This window comes from Peromyscus leucopus, chromosome 2 (genome assembly GCF_004664715.2).
Source record: "Peromyscus leucopus breed LL Stock chromosome 2, UCI_PerLeu_2.1, whole genome shotgun sequence".
NCBI classification, from domain to species: Eukaryota; Metazoa; Chordata; class Mammalia; order Rodentia; family Cricetidae; genus Peromyscus; species Peromyscus leucopus.
The window spans coordinates 136,311,750-136,338,655 of NC_051064.1; the positions used below are offsets into that span (position 1 = coordinate 136,311,750).

General features: G+C 46.4%; 1 protein-coding gene across 3 annotated transcripts; it reads right to left on the reverse strand.

Annotated features, from left to right (window-relative positions):
- Nucleotides 1-26,484, reverse strand: Rcan3 (RCAN family member 3). Of its 3 annotated transcripts, XM_037203067.1 has the most exons (6): nt 26,290-26,484; nt 25,237-25,338; nt 17,364-17,600; nt 5,892-6,065; nt 4,189-4,360; nt 1-2,159 (listed from the first exon to the last, which is right to left on the reverse strand). In XM_037203067.1, exons 3-6 carry the CDS (start codon nt 17,556-17,558, stop codon nt 1,981-1,983), a joined length of 720 nt encoding a protein of 239 aa, XP_037058962.1. In that variant the 5' UTR covers nt 17,559-17,600; nt 25,237-25,338; nt 26,290-26,484; the 3' UTR covers nt 1-1,980. The 3 variants fall into 3 exon arrangements, with proteins under 3 accessions (XP_037058962.1, XP_028731290.1, XP_028731292.1); XM_028875457.2 differs by lacking the exon at nt 25,237-25,338; XM_028875459.2 differs by lacking the exon at nt 25,237-25,338 and having other exon boundaries at nt 17,364-17,603.
- Nucleotides 26,485-26,906: the final 422 nt, after the last annotated feature.

Here is a 26,906-nt window from a genome sequence, read left to right on the forward strand (position 1 = left end):
TTCTTTAAAACATTTTTTTCTTTAATTGGCAGCTAGAAAATGAAAGCCAAGACAAACTTAAAAATTGGGTTTTGATCACTTAGAAAATTGGAGAGAATTTCTATTGTATAATGGGGAACACAAAAACTTCCCAACTGCTGAAAATCTACCTGCTTGCTGGCAGCTAGGGTCTGTCCTGCAACCAAAAGAAGCAAACTGCTGAGCTCAGAACTGCCAAGTCAAGGTGGGTGCAGAGCAGAGCCTCTCAGTTAGCCCGACAGATGACGATCTGGAGCCGACAACCAGTGTGGAAGGAATCGCAACCTTCAATGGAATCCACACCGAGTTTCCCAATGGCAAACACGAACAGATTGGCATCTGAGGGCCGAGAGTCGGAGGGCAAGGACAACTCCTCTGGTGTTGCTGTTGTTAGGTGTGGTGGTGCTTGCCTGAGATCCTAGCACTTAGGAGACAGAGGCAGGAGCAGAGTCCAAGGTCATCCTTGAGACCATAGCAAGTTTGATGTCAACCAGGACTATATGAGACCCTGTTTCAACAAGTTAGAAGACATTTGTGTGTGCGTGTAATACAGTTTAAATCTTCAGAAATCAATTCTACCACAAAAGACACTCAGCCCTAACATGTCACCCAAAGAACACAGCCATCATGGCTTCAACCTCTCCATTTCTCTTCTTTACAGTAGCTGCTGTGTTCGTTTCTTAGTTCTATGTCTAGTCCCTTCATGTACACCAGCCAGCTCTGCATACGTGCCATGTATTAAGAAAGCACAGTGAGAGGGTGGGGCCAGCTGACCCACCTGGAGCAGGGCACTCCTGGGCAGGAGGGCATTCTTCCAGAGGGACTGCAGCCCCAGCACGCTAGTGATGCTGCATTGACATGTGCAAGAAGCAATTCTATATAAATGTCAACTGCAAGCTAAGGTGGAAAATTTCATTAAAAAGGGAAGCAGGAACTGCACCCAGTGCCTAATACCTTCAATCCCAGGACTCAAGAGGCTGAGGAAGGAGAACAGTCTTGGGCTCAAGGCCAGCCTGGGCTACAAAGTGAAACCCTGTCTTCAAACAAACAAACAAACAAAAAAGAGAAAGAAACAACTCCTCCCGATTTAAAGTGGTCTTCAGAAAGTCTTATTATTTTCTAAAATTGAAGACTGTGACTAGCATCCCCAAGTCTCCACACAAGGCAGGACAACTCCAGCAGTGACAGGCCAGCATCAGGATGGCCAGGAGATTACCTGAAGAGCTGCTGTTCCTCCCCAGGCTGCAACTCCTTGTCATCAGCAGCCAAGCTTCCGGTGACACAGTCTGCTTGCAGAGCCCAGGCTTACCTGGGAGGGCTGCCCTGGGGGCAGGGTTCTGTGCACCACCTCCACCAACTGCGAGAGGGATATTGAGAGCCAAGAGCACATCTGTGCATGCCGTGTGGAGCTGACAATCTCATCCAGTTGGCATTTCATTCCCAAGGCTAGTGGAAAAATACTGGAGAAAAATGACTTCTACACATGATTTCATATCTAACAAAAAAAGTCATGTACAATGAGTAACATTCAGCCTTTGCTCAATGTATTTGTTAGACACTACCACACCAGTACAAAAATACCCACACCAAATTACTGAAATTGTAAGACTAATTTTTAAATCTGTAAAAATGGTAGTGCACTGGTGATTCTAGTTCTGGCCTTTGGTACCCAACGATCTACACGTTCAGGGGAACTAAGGTTTCTGGGGGAGGAGTCAGGTGCCACACAGTGGGGGCTAACCTTGTCGCGTAAAGTGCCATTTAGAATATTGTTCAAAATTTCAAACAGCTGGCCACATCTGCTACTTCACCCCACGTTCCGGCCTGGCAAGGCTGGCCTGGCTGCCCGATGGATGCAGCGGCATCTCCTGGCTGCGCTCCACAGCAGGTGCAGCGGCAGCATCAGGAAGCACAGGTGCAGCAGCAGCAGCAGCAGCAGCAGCACAGATGCGGCGGCAGGGCTCACAGTGCACAGTCCAGCTGCTCACTCAGCGCGGCCGTGGGGGCCTCTGGGCGCCGAGTCTGCGTGATTTTCTGTTTGGGGTTTTTTGCATCTTCTTCCTCTTCCGTTTCGCTTTCACAGACGTGTACCACCACGCTGGGGGTGGACTCGGTTCCTGCGTGCAGTTCATATTTCTCCCCTGCCAAGGTAAGCAAGCAAAGAGACTTACTGCCAGTGGAAGGAATTCATTTCTTTTATCTCCCAACTTCCTCTTGCACTAATTCATTTAACAGCTGCTGATTTTTTTATTTTTCATTTTTTGAGACTGAGTCTCATGAAATCTGGGCCAGTCAGAAACTTGCTGCTGTAGCTGAGGCTGGCCTTGAACTCTGATTTTTCTGCTTCTATCTCCCAAGTGCTAAGATTGTAAGCATGTACTGACTCAGTGTGTTTGTGGCTTACAGTCTGTAAAACCTATCTATCCTTCACTGGAGGCTTATCGTGTTTGGGATTAAGAAATTTCCTTTTTTCCCCCCTCTCTATGGGGTCTCACTATGCAGACAGGCTTGTGGGAGGCCAGCTCCCACCTTCTCAAGGGTTCTTAGGAGGAGGAGAGAGGGATAAGAAATATTAGGTAGAGGCTGGGCGGTGGTGGCGCACGCCTTTAATCCCAGCACTTGGAAGGCAGAGGCAGGCGGCTCTCTGTGAGTTCGAGGCCAGCCTGGTCTACAAAGTTAGTTCCAGGAAAGGCACAAAACTACACAGAGAAAACCTGTCTCAGGAGGAAAAAAAAAAAAAAAAAGAAAGAAAGAAATATTAGGTAGAAAGACACCTAGAGGATGAGAGGAAAGACAGAACATAGGATAGCCTTGGGAGGGCCTGGATCACTATCCAACGGCCTCTTCCGTTTATTCAAATAATAACAATGCCAAGGGTCGGGGCAAAAGACTCCCCCTTGCAAGATCAAAGCACACCACACAGCCAAGCATAGACCCTTCCAAACACCTGGTAACCATGCCCGTGGTCAGCTCATCCCCTTATGCAGCCCTGCTGGGTAAAGCAAACTCAGATTCTTAGACCCTGAGTAAGTTCTCACTAGGAAACCTCTGTGGGTCTCCACACAGGCTGGCCTGGAACTCCTAGTGACTGCCTGCCTCTGCCTCCGAAGGGTTGTTAAAGGTAAGTGCCACCACAGAAATTCCATTTAAAAAAAATGTCCTGGGCCCTGAAGTTAAGATCCAAGCATGGCTGCTAAGCACGCAGGCACCTTCAGGACAGAATTCTGTTAGCACACCCTGAAACTACCCTTATTCACGACCACATCCTGAACAACATGTTAATATCCATAACTCTACAGTGAACATGCTCAGGAATGGGCCTGCCACTATATGAATATACACCAGCTTCCTTCATCGGGGAGGGCCTGGCTTTGGAAACAGCTCCTGTATCTTCCTACAAGTGATAAAGCTTTCTCTTCTATTCTTTGCTTACTTTGGCTTTGTGCTCACTAAGATGGGAATCTATTGATTAGATTACATAAATACTAATTAAAACATTAATATAAATGCTAATTGCTTCTCTACAAATAACTAAGGTGGGTTAGTTACATTCGTAAAGGTTTTGGGTCCCATGGGGGGAACTGGCTAGGCTCCAGGCTGCAGTCTCTAGTGTAGGACCTGACATTGAAAGAGTGAGTTCAAATGTCCACAAGCATAAAGCTCTTTCTCAGATGCCTTTGAATTCCCCTGAAGAGACACACTGTCCTTAACGGGGGAATCAGCTCCTCATACTGTTAAGGCGATGAGAGAGACAAGTAGAGAAGGAAAGTAAGAAACGAAAAAGAAAAAATAAAGAAAAACTTTGGAAGGCGTGACAGGTGGCCGTCACTAAATAACACAGAGCAGCCGCCATCTGCATAGTGCTGGATTGCAGAGAGAAAGCAGCCAGTGTTCTCTAGCCGCCTGTGTCAAATCCCAGCTGAATCACTAACAGTGAAAATTACCATGCTGCACTTACCACCTAACCATGCTCAGGTAACTCGGGCTCATCGGCAACTGGCTGAGGACCGCAGCACTGGGAAATGCAGTTAGAGCGTGGACCCAGACTGGTGTGACTGCAGTGTCCACCGGGCAGTGCCACTGTTGCTGGCCTCCACAGCCTACTGAACGTGGTCTCTGACACACAAAGCTCCCGGGGACAGATGGTAAGAGCAAAGCAGAACCCGTTACCTGGCCCCAGCTTGGAGACAGCACAGAGTAAGTCATAGTTGATCACAGGCATGGCATCCTCACTTTGCTTCCACCCCACTGGCGGGGAGGCTGGAGGGGAGATGAGGAACTGCTTGGTGGGCTGTGGTGGCAGTAAGTAGGACTTGTCCCGAGCCTCCCCGGACACCTGCACCTGCAGGGAAGGACAGGGTCACCAGCACTCTGCAAACGCATCTTCCTTTTCTTCATTTGTCATCTTTATGGTAACTGCTACTTTCTTAGAGGGGTGACTAAACATGTCTCTAAAACATCTGTGATCTTCCAGGACTGGGTTCACCTGGCTCACTGCACCAGGCCACACACACTGGATCCTTGATGGACAGGGGTTGAGTGAAAGAATACATGTAGAGACAGATGGTCAAAGAAATGCACAGCAGGAACCACGGCTGTGATCCGGCTCTAAGTGTTCCTCAGGGTCTGTGTGGCAGAGGCTTGCTCCCCTGAGGGGCGCCTTTAGGAGGCAGGGAGGTCATTAGTCACTGGGCTCGTACTCTAAGGCACAGTGGGACCCCAGCCCCTTATTCTTCCTGTTTCCATGAAGGAGGTGAACAGCTTTGCTCTGCCTTCATGAGCTGCCCCCACCGCAGGTCCAAAGGAAAAGGGACGATCCTCTATGGACTGAAACCTCCAAACCATGAGCCCAGACTTTTTTCCTCTGCAGCTGATTACCCCAGGAATGGGTCACAGAGGGTGTGCTGGCTCGTTTTCTGTCACTTGCCACAGCTTTCATCACTGAGAGAAGGGAACCTCAACTGAGAAGCTGCCTCCCTAAGACTGGGCTTAGGCCTGTAGAGCATTTCCTTACTTAGTGATTGATGCGGAGGGCCCTGCCTATTGTGGGTAGTACCACCCTGGGCTAGTGGTCCTGGATTCTCTAAGAAAGCACGCTGAACAAGCCATGAAGAGCAAGCCAGTGAGCTGCATCCCCATGGCCACTGTACCCTGCTTCCAGGTTCCTGCCCAGGTTGAGTTCTTGCCTAGGCTTCCCTCAATGGAAGGTGATATGTAAACCAAATAAACCTTTTTGTCTCCAGGTTGCTTTTGGTCATAGTGTTTCATCACAGTAACAGTAACCCTAACTAACTCAGTGGGATAGTACTATGGTAGAATAGTGACTAACACACTAACTTCCAGTCTTAGAAGAGATAAACTTGCTTGTGTGGCAGTCAGAGGTCACAGGTCAGCTCTCTCTTTCCATTATGTATGTATGTGTTCCAGGGATCAAACTCAGGTCCTCAAGCTTAGTGGCAAGTACCTTTACCCACTGAGCCCTCTTGATGGCCCTTGAAGATTTTCCTCTCTGTTCTCCCATGGATGACACATCCTAAGTGCCATTTTAGATGCAGAGAACATTTAATCCACTAACCTCAAGTGCCAGGGCTTAACCCTCACAGAACCTCAGTCGAGCAAAGCTGCCAGAAAAATGAATCCTTTAACTATTAGTCTCAGCAAACAAAGACAGCAGGCTTACTATGCTCCTAAGATAGAGGAACTTGTGTATGGGTAAAGTAAGAGAAAATATTCCATCGTCTGCTCGCAGGAACGCTGACTCACAAACCTCTGACCCACGGCTGGAGGGAGAACTGCAGAGCTGTGATGGAGAGGCAGCCGCGGGGCGCCCAGCCGCTCCGCACGGCACGCAGCCGCGACACGGCACGCAGTACCTGTGCGAAGTACAGCTTCAGCTTCTGGCCATGGAAGTCACTCTCGTGGAGCTCTATCCGAGCTCTCGCCGCAGCCTCGGGCTTGCTGAAGTTGATCCGCACTCTGCGGAAGCTCTTGAACAACTGGAACGTGACCTGGTCATCATAGAGGGTGAACAGAGCTTCGAACCTCTCCTGCGAGGCGGAGACAAGGGGGACGAAAGAACAAATACTCCATTAACAGGAAGCCTGCTGAAGAGAGGTGGCCGGTGACACTCCCTGGGTAGTGCACTACATTTCTCCATAAAAAGCCCCTTTCTCAAAGGTATTCGGAGTGGATATCGTGTGACTTGTGCAGACTCCACCTGCAGTCTGCACTGACTGGAAACGGCTAGCTGTGTTAAATACTGCAGCTTCAAAGGTCATAAAATAAACAGGATGTCTAAGCGGCACACGTCTCCACACAGAACAGGAGCACGGCCACCTACGTACCCAGCCGTGCGGCTCCTCTGTTGAAGGAACATCTCTGGCATTTGCTTTCTTCACAGTGCTAGGCATTTGTCTGCTGCTTAAGTCGGACACACTGGGCGACTGCTTCCTCTTAGAACCTGAACACCTCCCCCAGCATGTACGCACAATAAAACACAGAGAAATCACTCCCACCTTTTGTCTTTTATTTTTATTTTCGAGACTCGGCTCTCCTGAAGTCCAGGTCGGCCTCTAACTTGCTAGTAGCTGAAGACAGCCTTGAACTCCTGGTTCTCCTACCTCCAGCTCTGAGAACTGGTAACAGGTACCAGCAGGCCTGGCAGCTTCCTAACTTCTGCTTTGGACTTCTCTGTATCCTTAAGCTTTAGGAACGTGTCAGAAGCAGCATGTGTACACGCGATGTGCGTGTGATGTGTGCATGCAAATAAAGCCAATTTCCCACTCACTGTCTTGTCCTGAGAGTGTCTCTCACTATGTCGTCCTGGCTGGTCTGAAACTCACCTGCTCCTGAATGCTGGAATTATTAGATTGGCCTTTAAAATCTTCAAATGTTAAGCTGGGCAGTGGTAGTGCATGGCTTAAATCCTAGCGGGGGGGGGGGCAGATTTCTGTGAGGCTCTTACACAGAGAAACTCTGTCTTGGGAAAAAAATAGATAAATAAATTCAAATAGTAAACAAGTTTTAGTAGTGTTTTTGGTTATACAGACTATAAAAGAATTGGGGTTAGAACACCCTCATTTCAGAACAGATTCTTACTTGCCACTCAGCCTGCTTCCTGGGCAGCCTATACCATCTGTCCTCAGCCACTACCCATGGGGCAGCAGATAGCTCATGGGTAAAGGTGCTTGCTGCCTTCCCCGATGACCTGAGTATTCAATCCAGCTGCTGCTCTGTACTTGGTCATGTTGAGTGTCCCCATCAAAAACAGGACTGGGGGTCAGACAGACCTGCCTTCACATGCCCCATCACCACAAGAAAACCACTCAAACATCAACAGATAGATATTCTGTATACAAAGGGACACATGACATTTCATACCAGCCAGGCCTCCTAGTGCTGTGGATATTGTTCTATATAAATAAAACACTGATGGCCAGTGACCAGGCAGGAAGTAGGTGGGACAAGGAGAGAGGAGAATTCTGGGAAGCGGAAGGCTGAGGGGAGAGACACTGCAGCCACCGCCAGGAGAAGCAGCGTGTGAAGATGCCGGTAAGCCACCAGCCACGTGGCAAGGTATAGATTTATAGAAATGGGTTAATTTAAGATAAAAGAACAATTAACAAAAAGCCTGCCACGGCCATACAGTTTATAAGTGATATAAGCGTCTGAGTGATCATTTTATAAGTGAATTGTGGGACTGCGGGGCTTGGGGAACCTGGAGAGAAGCCCTCCAGCAACAAATGGCGCCCAACGGCTCGAGTTTCCACCTTAAACCTGACAATATTTAATAACCAATTCTAAACAGAGCCAAAACCAGGTTCCTGCTTCTTGTCTCATACGGGCAGCTAGATGCGGCAAAATGCAAGTTTGGACACTGGCGGGTTCCTGGCGTGTGTGTTTGACCAGCAGTATGGCGGAAATGAGGCGTCTGCCAGCGGCACATTACCCTGTGTAGTAGATTTAGTCTTTACTAGTATTAAAAAAAAAAAAAAAGAGGTTTCTGGGCTACACGCTGCTTTGATAAAAGCTTAGACCCACTATTTCTGAGACTTAATGACTCACAAAACTGGCAGAAAGCGTACAGCCACCGTGTTGGGAAGCTGAAATGGGCAGAGCCAGCAGCCACAGCGCCGTTTCAGTCTTAAAATACTACAGTTTAAAGCAATAGATTCACAATATGAAGGCTTAAAAGAGACAAAAAAAGATAAATTAAGATAAATAAGCCACGTAAAGATGGCTACCACACAGAGAATCTGGATTATGTTGTCTTTGATATTTGTAACTGAAGAAAAACATTTGATTGCAAAAGCTGTTGAGTTATGCCAAAATGTATATTTTAAAGGTACCTTGACTTCAAAATTTAGATTTAAGGATATGTTGCTTTGGAAAAGAGGTTCTGCTTTTGTTTCCACAGAAAGCCAGAGGCTGTGGATTTGTTCCAGATTAAGATACATCAGGTTTCACCAGCCAAGACCCCCTGAAAGGTCTCCGATGACACCATGGCCCAGATGATCCAACATCCAGAGCGATTTCAAGGCAACTGGTTCATACAATACAGCCTCAAGGACTACCCCATAGGCCTAAAATTTTCTTTGTATCCCCATAAGATACAGCGCCCCCCTCCAGCAGGAAGTAGTAAGAGATGCTACGCCCAAATTCCCAAATATACCAAGCTGGCTTTAGAGGTGGAATTGGCTCACTCCCCTCTAAACCCAGACATATTAAAAAATAAATGGTTAAGAGATTCTTGCGTCCCAAATCAGAAGAGCCCTCTGGTGTGGGACAGAGAAAAACCAATATTTTTATTTAAAACAGGTTGGTTATAAATTTGATCTCTTTCTAAAAAAGAAAAGGGGATATGATATAAATATATAGGAAGATAGAGAGATGATAAGATAAAAGGGTAGATTAATGAATCTACTTTTAAAGAACAACTTGTTTAAAATGTTTTACATTGGTATAGATTTTAGTTTATTGATACAAACTTGAAGTTAATTTTGTTATACTGTATATATGTATTTCTATTCTTGTTTGAGGTATTATGTTTATGTAACTCATTTAAAATTGTAATGGATAATTAAAAAATAGATTAATAATCAGTCATCTATGATAATCATATTTGTAGCCATGTTAGTTAAGTCTTCTAGGTATACATAGATATATTTCAGATAGATAGGTAATCTTCAAACACTTCATAGACCTAGAGAATATGGCATTTAAATAACTTAAAATTCTGTTGATGTGAGACACAATTGCTCCTGGCTGCACCAATTGATCCCGAGAAAATGTTGGGCTTCTAAGACATTTCCATTTGGAAGTTTGTCTTTTTGGCACAAAATGGCCTACTGGGCAAAGAACTGCCCTTGCCTTGATGGCTGACAGTACAAATGCAATGCTGTCCTTTCTGGACAAGCGGGACACAAGGAAAGCGACCACTGTACTCTGCCAAGACAGGGTAAGATGGTCTCTCAAAATTCCTGCTTCTGAAAATGGTCTGTCAGATATTCTAGGCCTGTAGCCAATCTGAATGCACCAACAATGCTGAGAAACATTAGGTGACTGTCCAGGCTGCCAGCTGTCTTGGTCTACTTTTGCAAGATTCCCAAAAGTTGCTTGCATCCATCTACCATTTCTCAGGTACCATTATGTTCCTTCTCAGGTCTTTGATGTGGTTGAAAACTAGATAGTTGTAATTTCCTCAGTTATGATAAAAGATAAGTTAGATATAAAACCTTAAACTCACAAATATAAGATAGATAGGACATCTTCTTTAATATTGTAACTATAATTCTTGCTCGGTAATTGTTTTGTTATATATAATTTTGCCATGTTAAAGTTAAAACCTTCCTTTTTTAAAAAAAAAAAGGAAAAAAGGGGAAGTGCTGTGGATATTGTTCTATATAAATAAAACACTGATGGCCAGTGACCAGGCAGGAAGTAGGTGGGACAAGGAGAGAGGAGAATTCTGGGAAGCGGAAGGCTGAGGGGAGAGACACTGCAGCCACCGCCAGGAGAAGCAGCGTGTGAAGATGCCGGTAAGCCACCAGCCACGTGGCAAGGTATAGATTTATAGAAATGGGTTAATTTAAGATAAAAGAACAATTAACAAAAAGCCTGCCACGGCCATACAGTTTATAAGTGATATAAGCGTCTGAGTGATCATTTTATAAGTGAATTGTGGGACTGCGGGGCTTGGGGAACCTGGAGAGAAGCCCTCCAGCAACATCCTAGACTAATTCTCTGAGGCTGGGGAGATGCCTCAGTGGACACTTGGCATTCAAGTGTGATAACCAGTGCTTAGATACCCTGGACCCATATAAGAAGCTGAGCAGGCATGATGGCCTGTAATCCTAGTGCTTAAGGGGAGACAGGAGCTGGAGAGTTAGACTAGTCGAATCAGTGAGCTCTAGGTTCAGTAAGAGACACCTGACATTAACATCTGTCCTCCTCATGCATGCACATATACCCACAAGCACACACACACACACACACACACACACACACACACACCCCACATACATATATACCAAACTTCACTCTGCATTAACATTGACTGAGTCCACTACAACACACAGACCTAAGGTACACATTAGGAAAAAATGTATTAAATTTTCAAACTCATGCTCAATCTGTTTCCTATTTTAAGAAAAGGAAAGTTGGTGGCTAGGAGATGGCTCAGTGGGCCAGGAATCCTGACGACCCCAGGGAGTTTGACCCCTGACCCACATGGTAGAAACAGCCCACAGACTCTGGATGGAATATGTTCCACCCCTAAATAAATGTAAAGGATCAAAATTTCCTGGGGGGGGGCTGCCTTGAGGAGATTTCTCCCAAAGTCCTGGGGAGGAGGCTACGGCGTGGGGTAATCTGAGGGGTTCTCTATTAAATCTACATACACAAAACCTTTGATTTATTCCCTTTATTTTTCTGAGTCTCTCTAATCAGCTTCTATTCTGCTCTCATGCTTAGCTCCTTTCTTGCCTGATTTCTCTCTACCTTTATCTGCTGTCCCCTCTGAGTTCTAACTTAATTCTCTCATCTTAGTTTTGGTCCATCTTGGTCTTTCTTATCTTGTTCTTCCCCATCTGGCTCTTCCTCATCTTCCATCTCATTCTTCTAGTTCTCCATCTAGTTCTCTAGTCAAAATCCTCTCCCCTTCTCTGAGGTTTACAGTTATATACCCATGCAATAGCAGTGCTCTAGCTAAAGCAAGATCCCCAGGCTTGAATTCTTAACAGGGTCAAAAAGGCAGACAAGAGTTTTCCTCAGGCAGTGACTGTCAGGCTTTCTTTTACAACCCAAAAGGGGAAAGATAAAGGAGGAGGTCAACTAAGCTAAAATGGGTTGCTATATCAGGAAAAGGGAATTTATGTGCTCAAAACTACATTCTTAAAAATGGTTAGGTAAGCCGGGCAGTGGTGGCGCATGCCTTTAATCCCAGCACTCGGGAGGCAGAGGCAGGCGGATCTCTGTGAGTTCGAGGCCAGCCTGGGCTACCAAGTGAGTTCCAGGAAAGGCGCAAAGCTACACAGAGAAACCCTGTCTCAAAAAATCAAAAAAAAAAAAAAAAAAAATGGTTAGGTAAAATGTTAAAGAGTCTATAATGTCAGTATAAATACCACTAAGGTATTTAAAGGTTAAAAGTTCTTGGAGAGGTTATGAGCACACATGAAATTCATAGTAGAGAACAGCTGATACATTAGAAGCTGAATAACACCAAATACTTCCTGAGATTTGGCTTACTCCTCTGGAAGGCCCTCAGCTTCTTCCAGCTATTAGCTTGTCATAAACAGTTGAATTTCCACTTCATTTTCCTGTGGCTTGCAGAAGTAAAGATTTTTTTTTTTAATTAAAAAAATTTGAAAAAAGGGAAAACTTGGTGTTAAAAACAACAAACAAGCAATTAACGACATTGGGGAAATCCAAATGTGTTAAAGAAGAATAAAACACTAGCTGGGCTGTGTGGTGCACACCTTTAATTCCAGCACTTGGGAGGCAGAGCCAGGTGGATCTCTGTGAGTTTGAGGCCAGCCTGGTCTACAAAGTGAGATCCAGGACAGGCACCAAAACAACACAGAAAACCCTGTCTCGAAAAACCAAAAAAAAAAAAAAAAAAAAAAAAAAAGATGGTGTGTGTGAAAATCCACAGAAGCAAGGAGATAGCCTTGCCTTTAGTTTCCTTTTATGGTTTATTTTCTCAGGGTTACATCCCCCTCCCACCCCACATGTGTACTATCTTTAAGTAACACTGATGAGAGCTGGGCATGGTGGCACATGCTTCCCAGCACTCAGGAGGAAGAGGCAGGTGAGTTCGAGGCCAGCCTGATCTACATAGTGAGTTCCAGGACAGCCAGGGCTATATAGAGAGACCAAACCAAACCAAACCACTGGTGAGGTGCTTGGCATGTGGCTTAGTTTGTACAGGGCATGCATGAAGCCTCAGGTTCCATCCCCAGCATCACAGAAAACAGGGCATGCTGGTACACCCTTATACTCCCAGCATGTACTCAGGAGGCAGAGGCAAGAGGATCACAAGCTCAAGGTCATCTTTACCTACCTACTGTTCAGTTGGAACCTCCAGCTCACTCCTGCTTGGTCCAGAAAGCCCTATTCTTGTTTCCCTCCCTCTCCAAACTCTGCCCACTCAGAGTCTCCAAACCAAGGAAAGGCACCAAAAAGCCCAGTTCTGCATTTTTGGTGGCTAGTACGCAGCTCTCGTCCCTGAAGTTGCCATCCACCCAAGTCCCCATCTAACGTGGTCAGCTTTTGGCCATACTTGGGCACAAACCCAGCTTGTGGCGGACACATCATCAGCCCTGCCTATGGTGGTATTTTGTTCCCCAAAATATTGTGTACCCTGATAAACTTATCTGGGGTCAGAGAACAGAACAGCCACTAGATACTTAGGATAGGCAGAGGTAGCACACACCTTTAATCCTAGCATTCCAGAGGCAGAAATCCATGTGTTCAAGGATACAAGCATGGTGACTCAGGCCTTTAATCCCAGGGAGTGAGGCAGAAAGATAAATAAGGCGTAAGGACCAGAAACTAGAAGCATTTGGCCTCGTTAAGCATTCAGGCTTTTGAGCAGCAGTTTGCTGAGACCCATTCTGGATGAGGACTCAGAGGCCTCCAGTCTGAGGAAACAAGACCAGCTGAGGATCCGGCGAGGTGAGGTAGCTTGCATCAGCTCCTGCCTCCAGGTTCCTGCTGTGTTTGAGTTCCTGTCCTGACTTCCTCCAATGAACAGTGATGTGGAAGTGTGAGCCAAATAAACCATTTTGTCTCCAAGTTGCTTTTGCCATGGCGTTTCATCACAGCAATAGGAACCCTAAGACACTGGGCTACACACAGCCAGGTGGTGGTGGTGCACACCTTTAGTCCAGCACTCTGAAGAGGCAGGTGGATCTGAGTCCGAGGCCATTCTGGTCAACAAAGTGAGTTCCATGACTATCTGGGCTGTTATAGAGAAACTCTGTCTCTAAAAAACAAAATTTAAAAAAAGGAAAAAAAGAAAGAAAACCAGGGCTGAAGAGATGGCTCTGTGGTGGAGAATATTTGCTGCTCTTGCAGAGGACCAGGATTCATTTTCCAACATCTACATTGTAGGTAGCTCACAACCATCTACAACACCAGTTCCAAGGGATCTAACACCCTCATCTGGTTTCTTTGGAGATCCATACAAATAAAACTTAAAAAGAAAAAGAAGAACAAAAGAAAACCAACAAGAACTCAATTTTTCATGGAGTCACAACCTTCCCAGGCCATGTGTGGGAAAAAAATGGAAGTAGATTTACTGTGTGAAGTTCCTCCCAATAAATCTCTTTAAAACTTAAAATGTGCATTTATTATTACTTGTGTGCATGAGTGGGTGTATGGGTGGAGGTCTCAGAACTGTGTGGCATCCGTGCTCTCCTTCCACCTTCCTGTGGGTTTCTAGGGAGGCTGTCAGGCTTGCATCACTGAGCGGCAGGCACCTTTTCCCAGCGATCCATCTCACTGTCCCCAAAGAATCCTTGCAACTGTGATTTTAGGATAAAGTGGTCCTAAGATCCTCTCAGATTCCAAAATGCTTGTATAGTAACTGCTGGATATAAACAGGGCAGTTTTTGCAAAGAACCGGCATACTTCTCCGTTTGTTAGCCCACTTCTCCATGATCTACACGGAATTCAATGTAAACAGTTTTTATACTGTATTCCTTAGGAATGACAAAGATCTGTAATATTCAGTATAGAAACAACTTATTCTTTTTTTCTCCTCTGTCCTTTTCTAAGACAGGGTCTCACTATGCAGTCCTTATGGCTAGCCTGGAACTCACTATGTAGACCAGGGTGGCCTCCAACTCACAGAGACCCACCTGTCTCTGCCTCCCATGTGCTGGGATTAAACTTGTACATGTGTAGTGCTAGATACAATTTCTTAACAGAACATTTTCCACCAGTGAATGAACTCTGGGATGCTACATCCACTGAGATACAAAAGGCTGGGTTAATACCTGTGCTTTCTTACAATAACAAATAAATTGTCTCTAACATGAAATTCAGAGCTCTTAAACAGATGAGAAAAGCGGGATGGATGATTTCAGGTTTTTAAACTGTGGCTGAACTGGGTGAGGAAACAGCATTTGTGAAATAAAACAACTTGCAAAGAAACCCCTTTGCGATGACCATGCTGGCCAGTCCCTGCCGCATAGGCTCTCACCTTCAGGCAGGACCCCTGAGCCGCTCCCCCCACCCCACTCATATGCCCAGGACTGTTTGGATTGCTGCCCTTTGCTCAGAAGCTGTAGCGACCACATTCTGCAGAAGGGCCAGCTCTTCCACTTGGCATCAGGGTGCTTCACAGGATGGCCCAACATCCACCTCCCAGCCACGTGTTGTTGACTTGGGTACTTATTGCCTGTGTGTCAACCATACAGAATGCTTTTTACTCTCTCCTGCCATGCACTGTCCTAATTAGGTTTCTTAGTATATCTGGTTTCCTCTGGCTAAAACTTCCTTCGTTTTCTCTGCTAAAATTCTAATTCTCACAGCTCTTCCCCAATGCCACATGCCCTTCCTAGAGACTTACTGAACCTGGCTGTGAATGTGTCTGCTGAAACCTCGATGTACTTCCAATGTTCCTAGAGGGACTAACTTTCCACTTTGTAACTGATCCATCAGCCCCACTACAGGACTGTATACCCATGACTCAAAAGCTGTGTAATTTGCACTCTATCCCTCAACCTAACCGGCATGGAGCCTTACACTACAGGTGTTTGAGCATGTATCCAGCTCTGTCCCAAAAGACACTAAAGGAAGTCCAGCCTGAGCTATAGAGTGAGAATGGGTGTCACTGAAAGGAAAATTCTTTATGTACATAGTAACATTTATTGACCAAGTTAGGAGTGGTGGTTTCTATCCAGTGCTCAGGAGGCTGAGGAGGATTGCCCAGATGTCAGCCTAGACCACAGTGAGACTATGCCAGGAAGAGAGAAGAGAAGAGGAGAAGGGAAGAGGAAAAGAGAAGAGAAGAGAAGAGAAGAGAGGAAAAGAGAAGGGAAGATAGGTATGTAGGCTTTTATGAATGTAGAAAGTAATACCAGAAATATTAACAATGTGCTAATAATTACCTAATAGCCTACTTGCAATAAGCCCCCCAAAAAAGCTGAATTCCTTATGAAATTCCCTCTCTCTCTCTCTCTCTTTCTCTCTCTCTCTCTCTCTCTCTCTCTCTCTCTCTCTCTCTCTCTCTCGGTTTTTCGAGACAGGGTTTCTCTGTATAGCTTTGTACCTTTCCTGGAACTCACTCTGTAGCCCAGACTGGCCCTGAACTCACAGAGATCCCCCTGCCTCTGCTTCCCTAGAGCTGGGATTAAAGGCGAATGCCACCACTGCCTGCCTCTGAATTCCTTCTTTAGTGAATGCATAAGGAGAAAGCCAGGCAAAAAAATCATGTGCTTGGAGGCTGGGAATGGTGACATATCCCTGTGACATATCTCAGTATTCAGGAGTTAGAGCTGAGAGATCACTGGAAGTTCCAGGCCAGCCTGAGCCACACAGCCCATTCCAGGTCAGCCTAAGTCACACAGCCAATTATAGGTCAGCCTGAACCACACAGCAAATCCTAGGCCAGCCTGAGCCACAGAGCAAATCCCAGGCCAGCCTGAACCATACAGCCTATCCCAGGCCAGCCTGAACCACACAGCAAATCCCAGGCCAGCCTGAGCCACACAGCCTATCCCAGGCCAGCCTGAGCCACACAGCCTATCCCAGGCCAGCCTGAACCACACAGCAAATCCCAGGCCAGCGTGAGCCTCACAGCCTATCCCAGGCTAGCCTGAGCCACACAGCAAATCCCAGGCCAGCCTGAGCCACACAGCCTATCCCAGGCCAGCCTGAACCACACAGCCTATTCCAGGCCAGCCTGAGCCACACAGCCTATCCCAGGCCAGTCTGAACCATACAGCCTATCCCAGGCCAGCCTGAGTCGCACAGCAAGTCCCAGGCCAGCCTGGGCTGCAAAGCAAGACCTTGTCTCAAACAATAGCAGTATTTGTTGGGTAAAGGAGGATTCAGTGGAGGTAGGAAAGGCACAGGAGAGGAGGACAGGATGTATATGGCAGAAACATATTATATACACAAACAAAATTGCTAATGAATCACATTATGTATATTTAATTTCTTCAAGCAAAATGTTAAAAAAGCTTTACTTCGGCGGGGTGGTGGTGGCACATGCCTTTAATCCCAGCACTCGGGAGGCAGAGGCAGGTGGATCTCTGGGAGTTCGAGGCCAGCCTGGTCTACAGAGTGAGTTCCAGGAAAGGCACAAAACTACACAGAGAAACCCTGTCTTGAAAAACCAAAAAAAAGCCGGGCGTTGGTGGCGCACGCCTTTAATCCCAGCACTTGGGAGGCAGAGCCAGGCGGATCTCTGTGAGTTCGAGGCCAGCCTGGGCTACCAAGTGAACTCCAGGAAAGGCGCAAAGCTACACAGAGAAACCCTGTCTCGAAAAACCAAAAAAAAAAAACCAAAAAAAAAAAAAAAAACAAAAAAAAAAAAGAAAAACCAAAAAAACAAAACAAAACAAAAAGCTTTTCTTCAAAACTCAATGAATGAATAAAAAGCACATTTAATGAGTCTCGATTGCAGAGTTCACTAGAAGCCAATGCTTCTCAAGTGGAGCGGGAGGACGGGCTCTGAAGCACACCTGTCAGTGGTAGACGGAGACTCTCCTAAGATACAGGGAGTGGTCCTGTGTGGCACATACCGTGTTATTTCATGTCACGGGCCCTCAGACCTGTCTGCCCAAAGCTATCTATGCTTCCCATAGAGAGAGCGCAGGGACTCGGGGCGTGCCTACCTTCTGCTCTGGGACCTCAAACACTGCTTCATGGACACCACAAGCAAAAAGTGAGGTGGGCAGGTCGCTCAGATCCATCATCTCTTCCAAGTCGTCTTCATTTTCACCGAAGACCATCTCCTCTTCCTCCTCCTGGTCGCTGCTACAGAGATCTGACTGGCTATCATTCCAAGACTTCATGGTGTCTCGTAGCATCTTCTCTGTGGGTAAAGTTCTAGGATATCTGCCAGACACTTACTGCTTTAAAAAAAAAGGAAAACAACAGAGAAAAAAACTGAAGGCCTTATCATGTTCAGTCAATCTATTTCTCAAGACAGCAATTCATCAAGCAAAACGACTTTATCCAGGAAAGATCAATCAGCATCTAAGTCAGCTCCAGCTCTCACAAATGAAATTTTCTATCTACAAATCTGATTTGCATAGCAGATTTTATGGGGCAATGAAATATGAAGAAGCAAAAAAGCAAGCACTTCCTAGTGAAAACGGGATGAAGAGGATGATGTGACATGAGCGCGTCAATATGTACTTTAGTTTACAAGCAGAGCGAGGCAAAGTGGGAGCCAGAGCGGCCTTCACATATTTGTTTTGGGTTTTAGGTGGAAAACACTGGAAGTGGCCCAGCAGAATCACACCCACACGGTCTGCTCGCCATCTGCACCCTGAAGTGCTGTCTGTGAGGCTCTGCCTTTCGTAACCAGTCGGGGGTTTTTCTGGGCAGACTCTCAAATAATTAAGTTGCTTAGGTCCCTGAGTTCCCTCTATAAGGTGTTTGTGGACACACACTACAAGTGTGTAAACACACTACTAAAGCTGGAAGACAATCCAGAGGACACACTTTTGAACTTTTAGACATTGTGCACTTGAAGTCAGAGGCCTCGAGCTGGCACTGTCCCTCTGTAAAACACTGGGGCAGAATCTGCCTGTGTCTGGTTCTTCAGGGAACCACACCACACTCATCATGCAGTGTCCCTTTGGACACGACATGTTTCAAGCTGATGACCTGGAACTAAAGAAAACACATGAGTGACAGAGACACTGAGTGATCATGATTATTACGACTGCACTTGTGAGTTCCCCTTTCATTTCAAAGGACACAGGCTGCAGATACATTGCTTACATAGGATACATTTCCTACTGGTTGTTAACTATGGGATAAAAATAGCGGAGTTTCCCATTATTCTATACCACTCAAGAGACCTTAAAAAACTGCATCTCGGGCTGGAGAGATGGCTCAGAGGTTAAGAGCACTGCTTGCTCTTCCAAAGGTCCTGAGTTCAATTCCCAGCAACCACATGGTGGCTCACAACCATCTGTAATGAGATCTGGTGCCCTCTTCTGGCCTGTGGGGATATGTACAGACAGAACAATGTATACATAATAAATAAATAAATCTTAAAAAAACAAAACAAAAAAAAACTGCATCTCTATACTTGTTTCTGTCAATATTCTGGGCACCTACCGCCAGGCACTGGGAGACACCAGAGTAGAGTCTCCTGTAGGGCCATGCAGTCACATTCCCCAACAGGGCCTCATCCAACTGTCTGCCATACTATCCATTGCATCCACCTCGGCACATAAGCCCGTTCATGTTGCATCCCCACCATCCCCACCTTGCTGTCCGTCACCCACCTCTCCTCTTCTACCCACTCCCTGCAGGGTGGGCTCACCTAGCTTATCTCCTCCACTCCACTCTCTCCAGGGTTTTGTCTGCCAGGCAGCTGCCCTTCTCTCTTGGCTTCAACTCCCCTCACTACTGACAAGAAAGGCCTCCTAAGCATCGGAAACCACCTTCTGCAGTCACCCTCGATGCCCCTTCCTTCACGGCAGTCTCTCCCTGAAGGCGGTCACTCTTTACACTTGGGTCTCTGTGGTTTCAGCGCTGCCCACTCTAGGTCCTTTACGTTCTTAGTTCCCAACTTGGTTTCCTGCTTCTCTGGGTCCCCCATGTGCCAGTACCATGGTGTATTTCATACAACTGCTCCTAAGCCATGAAGGACGGCCTCAAAGCCATGGGGAAATGATGGCTGACTGTGCACTGCACAAAATGGAAGTCTGGAAAGTATACCATGTCCCCAAGAGCTTCTGAGCTGCCCCTTGGTGGCCCCCAGGTCAGACAGTCATTTTTAGCTGATTCTTTTCATTGCTGTGTGAGAACATTTTGGTCTGAGGGGAGTCGCCCTCCCCCCAACTACCCAAGGAGAATGTCTCACTATGGCTTTCATCAGGGAGGGCCTGGGTTCTCATCGTCCTTCGCTCCCTTCTCTGTTCTAAGGTTATACAGCTGCTTACAAACCACTCCAGAGTGCCCACGCCTTCCAGTTTCCAGGGCCTGCCAGTTTCCAACTCACAGCTGCTTAGTAAAGGCTGCCCAACACCAGGAGACAGCACTGAGCTTCATGTCATGTCTCCAGGTCACTGGCACATCCTCAATGACAGAAGAAAATTCAGTTCTGTCAGGAATTAGAGATGGGCCCCTAAAACAGCTGTGGAGGACATAGCAGGCAAAGAATGGGGTGCAGGCAGGCACCAGGCATGTGTGCACGACGTCAGGAAGAGAAATGCTGGAAAGCTGGTAAAGGTGTTTAGCTACCGACCTAGTTTAACCTGAGTATAAAAGTGGGCTTTCTTTGTGGCTGATCTATTAGAGGCATTAACTGTTTGTTTGTTTGTAATCCCCCATTTATTTTTTTTATTTATTCCCCCACTTTAAAGATGTCAGATGCCAGGTGGTCATGGCGGCGTACGGCCTTGAGGAGGCAGAGGCAGGCGAATCTCTGTGAGTTTGAGTGAACTACAGAGTGAGTTCCAACATAATTAGAGCTGTTACACAGAGAAACCCTGTCTCAGGGGGAAAAAAAATAAAGACACCCCCCCCCAAAATAAAGAAGTTGTGAGAAAGATGGACGTGGTAGCCCATGTCTTTAACCCCAGCACTTGGCAGACAGAGGCTGGTGGATCTCCATGAGTTCTAGGCTAGTCTGGTTACACAGGGAGTGAGTTCTAGACCAGTTCCAGGCAGGCAGAGCTCCTTCAGGAAAGGGACAGGGGGAAGAAAGCCAGCCTATTTTCTGCCTACATATGTGCAGCACTAAGGATCAAACCCATGGCCTTGATAATGCTAAGCCCATACTCTACTATTGGACTACAGCCCTAGTCTCCAGTCTACTTTTGATAATTATTACTTTGTTTCAAGGTTCTTCCTCCAATATGACAAAGATTAAAATAAAAATAGAGCATAGGAAACAATCTTTGGCTTGACCTAGAATGTTATTCATTCATTTCCTGTTTTTCTACCTTCAATTTGGGGTGACTTTCTTTTGATATAATTTCAAAAATAAATGATAGAAATGGGCTTAGGCATGATAGCTCATGTCTATAATCTCAGTACTCCAGAGCCTGGGATAGGAGGACTGCTATGAGTTTGAGGTCAGCCTGGATTACATAGTGAGTTCCAGTCCTGCCTGGGTTACAGAGTGAGATACTATCTCTGAAAACAACAACAACACATTTTAGCTGGGGGTAGTGACACAAAGCTTTAATCCCAGCACTCAGGAGACAGAGGCGGGTGGATCTCTGAGTTCAAGGGCAGCCAGAGCTATATAGAAAAACTCTGCCTCAAAAATCCAAAAGAGATGGCTCAGGGGTTAAGAGCACTGACTGCTCTTCCCGAGGACCCAGGTTCAATTCCCAGCACCCATATGGCAGCTCACACCTGTCTGTAACTATAGTTCCAGGGGACCCAACACCATGGCAAAACACCAATGCACATAAAAACCAAACCAAACCAAACCAAACAACAACAAAACCAACACATCTTTACATATAGGTACCAGACTGCCTTTTAACTTTATCATTCTCTCTATATACTATTAAAAAGTAAGGCCGGGCAGTGGTGGCGCACACCTTTAATCCCAGCACTTGGGAGGCAGAGCCAGGTGGATCTCTGTGAGTTCGAGGCCAGCCTGGGCTACCAAGTGAGTCCCAGGAAAGGCACAAAGCTACACAGAGAAACCCTGTCTAGAAAAACCAAAAACCAAAAACAAAAACAAAAAAAAGTAAAGTATAGCAATATACTCCCAAATCAGCATGTGGGAGCCAGATCAGTTTCTTACACAGTAGCAAACCCCATCCATTTAACAATGATGTAATAGTATTATCTATTTTAGTCTCTACTCAAATTTCATTAATCATCCTAATAATGGCCACAATAGTGATTTTTCCTTCAAAATGACTTATTTGTTGTGGCACTAAGGGTTGAACCCAGGGCCTACCACACACTAGGCAAGTGCTCTACCACTGCATTGCTTTCCAGACCTCTTTTTCCTGTATTTTGAGACAGGGAGGCATGGTCTCATTAAGTTGTCCAGCCTGGCTCCGAATACCCACTTTAGCCTAGGCAGGCCTTGAACTTTTGATCCTCCAGCCTCAGCTTCTCCATTAGCCGGGATTACAGGCCTATGCCACCAAGCCCAGATCAAAGGCTTTAGATTATCAGGAAGTAATTTTGTTATGAGACTTACACATTTATATTCTTAAAAAGGGCAGACTGTGGAAATACACCTAACTATGAACATGTCTGAGCCATCCTTGAGTGTCTCCAGAAAGGGCCAGGATCCACCTTCAGACCTTCAACCCTGGAACTCTGGCCCCCACAGATACTCTACCTATCTTACCTAACTATTTCTGGTGGGTTTAGGTTTTTGTTTTTGTTTTTGTTTTTTCTATTATCTCTTTATGTATTTGTGTTTTTACGCATGCGTGTGTGCTGGTATGTGCCATGGTGTGCATGTGGAAGTCAGAGGACAACTTTTGGGAGTCCATTCTCTCCTCCCATGTGGATGGGACTCTGGCCATGTTAGGCTTGGCAGCAAGTGCCTCTACCCCTTGAACCATCTCACCAAACCTGCCTGCCTCTCCCTGGTTCCTCAAGTACAAAACAGAGATAATAATAATAAACTTTACTCAATAAAGACGTTGGGAGAAATAAATGTTCATATTCAGAATAATGCTTTGCACATGACCAATGTTAAGTAATTCTTTTAAAACAAGCATGGGTTTCCTTGTTGGTTGGAAGGACCCAGGTAGCATCAGATCTGTTGGTAGAAATGATATTTAAGTCATAATATGGAGGGGTAAAAAACCAACAACAAAACAACCCTCTGAGAGATCACCAAGTTTGTATGACCTCGAGAAAAGCAGGGAGGGTTTATCCGTAAACTGAGCTCCTGAGCAGCCACTCATCTAGATATCTGCGTCTAGTGTGAAAACAGATTTAACAGAAAGACGCCACCAGCCCTATCTGTCACAACGCAACGCATATGGTATCAGCCATTACTTGACAGATGTTGGCTATCTTGCTAAAAACACACACGAGGCTTTTTGTTGTTTTTGTTTTGAAGTCAACACGGCCAATCACTTCAGAATTTCCTGGCATTCTAAATGCAGTTAAAATTGAAAAGAGAGATATGCATGGACATCACGTATGGTAACCTAGCAGCTACTTAGGAGGTTTCATTAAGGCCATGAGCAAACAGCAGGAAGGCGGGGCTAGGGCTCAGTGCTATAGCCCTCGCCTGGCACTAGGAGACCCTGGGATCCTTTCACAGCCCAGAGGTTCTATTCCTGATACAGGAATTGTTGCAACCTCCACCTGAGCCAATGCTGGCTTAGCAACATCTCCAGAGCTGCTCTAGCCCTGGCTGGCTTCTGGCAAATGGTTTCTTCACAGAAAACATTAAATGAGTGGGAAAGCTCCAAGGGTCATGGCCATCTGCTCTGCTGCACCAGCCTTGGGACAAAACTAATCCACCAGGGCTGGATGCCAAGCAATTTCAGCTCATTAGGGAAAGGTGAATTCTTTCTCCCCTAGAACTTTTAAAAAATATTAAGTTTCCCAACTTGGGATACATTTTAATATCTTAGCCAGATTCTTTTTTTTAAAAATGAGCAAAATGCCTACAAAAACACCAGAAGCAAATGTGTACTTCATTTGAATTTCTAATTTAGACTAAATTTTCCAAAAGAACATTCAGGACTGCCAACATCAGGGTTCTGAAGTCTACCATGATTCCTCTATCTTCCATTCCTTCTTATCAATCATTGACAGGTAGAATTCTACCTTTTTTTTTTTTTTTAAGTAGTAATGACAAACAAAAATCGGCATAATAAAATTGGTGGAAGGTTAGTGTAAAATAGGTTATAAAGATTAGATTTTGGAGGCTAGAAAGACAGCTTAGCAGTTAACAGCATGTATTGCTTTTGCAGAGGACCAGAGTTGGCTTATAACTACCTGCAACTCCAGCTCCAGGGGATCCAATGTCCTCTTCTGGTCTCCACAGATACCTGTGCTCATGTGCATATACTCACACACAGACATAATTAAAAATAAATAAATCTTAGCCGGGCGTGGTGGCGCACGCCTTTAATCCCAGCACTTGGGAGGCAGAGACAGGCGGATCTTTGTGAGTTCGAGGCCAGCCTGGGCTACCAAGTGAGCTCCAGGAAAGGCGCAAAGCTACACAGAGAAACCCTGTCTCGAAAAAACCAAAAAAATAAATAAATAAATAAATAAATAAATCTTTTAAAAAGTTATATTTCTGGGGCTAGAGAGATGGCACTTGCTCTTGCAGAAGACCTGGGTTCAGTTCCCTGAACCCACATGGGAGCTCACAACCATCAATAATTCCAGGATATCCAATATCTTCTTCTGAGGGCACCAGGCATGCATGTGGTACATATACATACAAGCAGATGAAACATTCATGCACATAAAATAAACCTTGAAAAACTTAAAAATGACATTTCTGTATTTTGAGTGTTTTCAGGACCCAAAGTCACACCACTTTATTGCTAGTCTGTAACTGTTCCTATCATCATCATTGATGTTCCTGCTCTACCTACTAGTATGAGAAAGACCAGAATGAAAGTGATGATTGGCAGGGCTTTGGAGAGCAACTGATGCTACTTGCTCTGCTGCAGATAACTCATCCTCCCTGAACATAATCACTTCACTCCAGGGCGATGCACCCTCAACTCGATGGCTGAAGGATTTCTTTTTTCCTGTTCTCATACTGGGGATTGAACCTAGGACCTCAAGCACTTTACCACGGAGCTACATCGCTCCAGGCAGAGTTGAGCTTTCTGTAGGTTTTTGAAGCTAAGTCAAATGCTTCTGAACATTAAAGCCAGCAGCCACCACACAGGGTCAGATGAATGGAGTTCTAAGTCACACTGTTTTTCACGCCTTTCCCCATTTTTGGATCCACATTCCCTGTAACATCATACAGCATTGCTTCTCATTTGTTAGCCTAAGACTACAAGGTTTTAAAACCTTAAAAATGTATCACAATTGAATAGTAAAGAAAAACTCCCGTGTTTCCCAAAAGCACTAAAACCTCTTCTCTTGGAAACTGGTTGCCAATGAAGTAAAAAGTAAAGCTGTAACAAAGACTAATAGGACACTAATTTTAATTTTTTCATAACCCTCCTACATCCAAAGTCTATCAGACTGCTAAGATAAAATCCCAATCAAAAAGAACAACTCTGCATGCTGCATAAACATCTAGACGCTGAGACTTGATATATTTTTTAATTTATTCTGGCTTTTTATTTGCCTGTATGTGTGTGCCTGTGTGTGTGTGTGTATGTGCATCAGGAATGTGTATGAGCCCTCAGAGGTAAGAAGAGGGTTGGGATCACCTGGACCTGGAGTTATAGACTCTTGCGAGCTGTCATATGGATGCTGGGAATCCGATCTCAGTCCTCTGCAAGAGCAGTAAGTGCTCTTAACAGCCGAGCCAGACCCCCAGTATTTTGCTGGACTATATTTACTTATTTAATGTACGTGTTTGCCTGTGGCCACAGCAACACTCACGTGGAGGTCAGAGGACAACCTGCAGGAATTGGTTCTCTCCTTCCACCACGTGGGTTCCCCGGATCCAGGAACTCCAGTGGTCAGCTTTGCAGCATCTACCTGCTGAACCATCACACAGAAGCAAATATCGTTTTACAGTTTGATATATTGGACCAGAGGCAATGGCTTAGTGATAAAACAATAGGTTTTTGTTTTTTTTATTTTTTGACAGGGCCTTGTTATGTGGTCCAGGCTAGCCTCCCAAGTGTGGAGAGTATAAATGTGTGCCACACCAAGTTCTCAGAATAAGACTTTTAAGTAATCTCTAATTACAGATACAGATGAAATTACTTCTCTGGCCAAACAGTAGATGAAAGATTTCTACGAAAAGTTCAAGTAAATGTGTTGTACTAGATAGCTTTCAGTAGGGGGACGTGAGTATTTTTTTGGTTTTAAACCCTACACTACAACATCGCTCTAAATAATCCAAGTTTGAATCTGAAACACGGACGTGAGCTGCTACAATCTTAATCCCCTGAGGAGATGATGAGATTTCGCACGGAAGCTGGAACCGGGCAACCTGGAAACAGACCGCTATTGAAAGCGCGTCGGTTCAGGAGGCGGTCACAAGTTTCCAGAAGCCAGGGAAGCAGAGATGCACGGATGATTATTCCTGCATCCTGGGGGAGGGTGGGGGGGAGGAGACTGGGGCTTCCACCTGCTGCCGTCCCTGTTTCACTGGCCACACCTTTCCTGCCCTCGGGGGCAGGTTGGGCCTGCCATCTTTCAAAAAGTCGTGCAGTTGAGGGAGAAATTGGTGGCGGAGGAGGAAGGACTTGGGGGCGAGGGGTGTTTTGTAGGATGTCACCCCTTTGCGTCCGGGGAAGACCCTGGGGACCAGGGGGCTGGCCCTTAGCAGCGTCTAAGGGGTCTGGGCAGCTCTGGGCGCCTGCTGCTGCGGCTGCGGCTGCTTTAACTTTCAAGGGTCCTGGGCATCCATCCATCAGCCAGCGCTGCTGCAAACCTGCTCCCGGCGGCCGCGCGCCGGCCCCGCCCTGCGAAGGGGACACTCACCTGTGCACTCGAGGGGAGAGGCCCGGGGGTGACGAGCACCGCCTGGGGCGGACAGACCCCCCCCTCCGCCCGGGGCCGCCACGCCCTCGACGCCGGCCCCTGCGGCCGCCTCAGCCGGGGACGCGGGCGGTGACTTGGGCCCGAGCGAGGTTGCCGGCGTCTCGCGCCTCACGCCCTCCCCTCGGTTCCTCCCGCCTAGCGGGGCGCGCTGCGCAGGCGCACAGACAGGTGGGCGGGGCTGCCCGCTGGGTGGGCGGGAGTCGCGGCGTGGTGGGCGGGGCTCCGGGGGGCGGGGCAGGTTCTGCGCGCGCGCACTAGCCCGCTCTTCCTGGCTCTCTGGCCCCGCTTGTGAGGGGCTTGGGCGGGAACCCTGAGGCCGAGGCTTTATGTGACCTCCAAAACGAGACCTTTGACGACCCCCTACACATCCGCCGCGACCTGGAAACCTTTCCTCTTTCTTCTTGCTGGCCCCCCCCAGGGACAGTGATAGGAACAGCTAGCGAGGATACTAGGAACCTTCTCAGGGCCAGTTCCTGTGAGCTTCACCGGGGATCCTCCCGGGAACCCGCCAGCCGGATGTGCCAGACCGCGCCCCGCAGCCCCCGCCGCCCAGCAGA

Bases quoted from the DNA above. Each gene is read 5' to 3' on its own strand.
- Rcan3 (XM_028875457.2), bottom strand. From the start codon at position 17,558: ATGCTACGAGACACCATGAAGTCTTGGAATGATAGCCAGTCAGATCTC. The intron at 6,066-17,363 runs GTAGGCACGCCC...TCCGCCTCGCAG, and splicing joins TTGAGGTCCCAGAGCAGAAG to GAGAGGTTCGAAGCTCTGTT. The intron at 4,361-5,891 runs GTACTGCGTGCC...CCTTCCCTGCAG, and splicing joins TGAAGCTGTACTTCGCACAG to GTGCAGGTGTCCGGGGAGGC.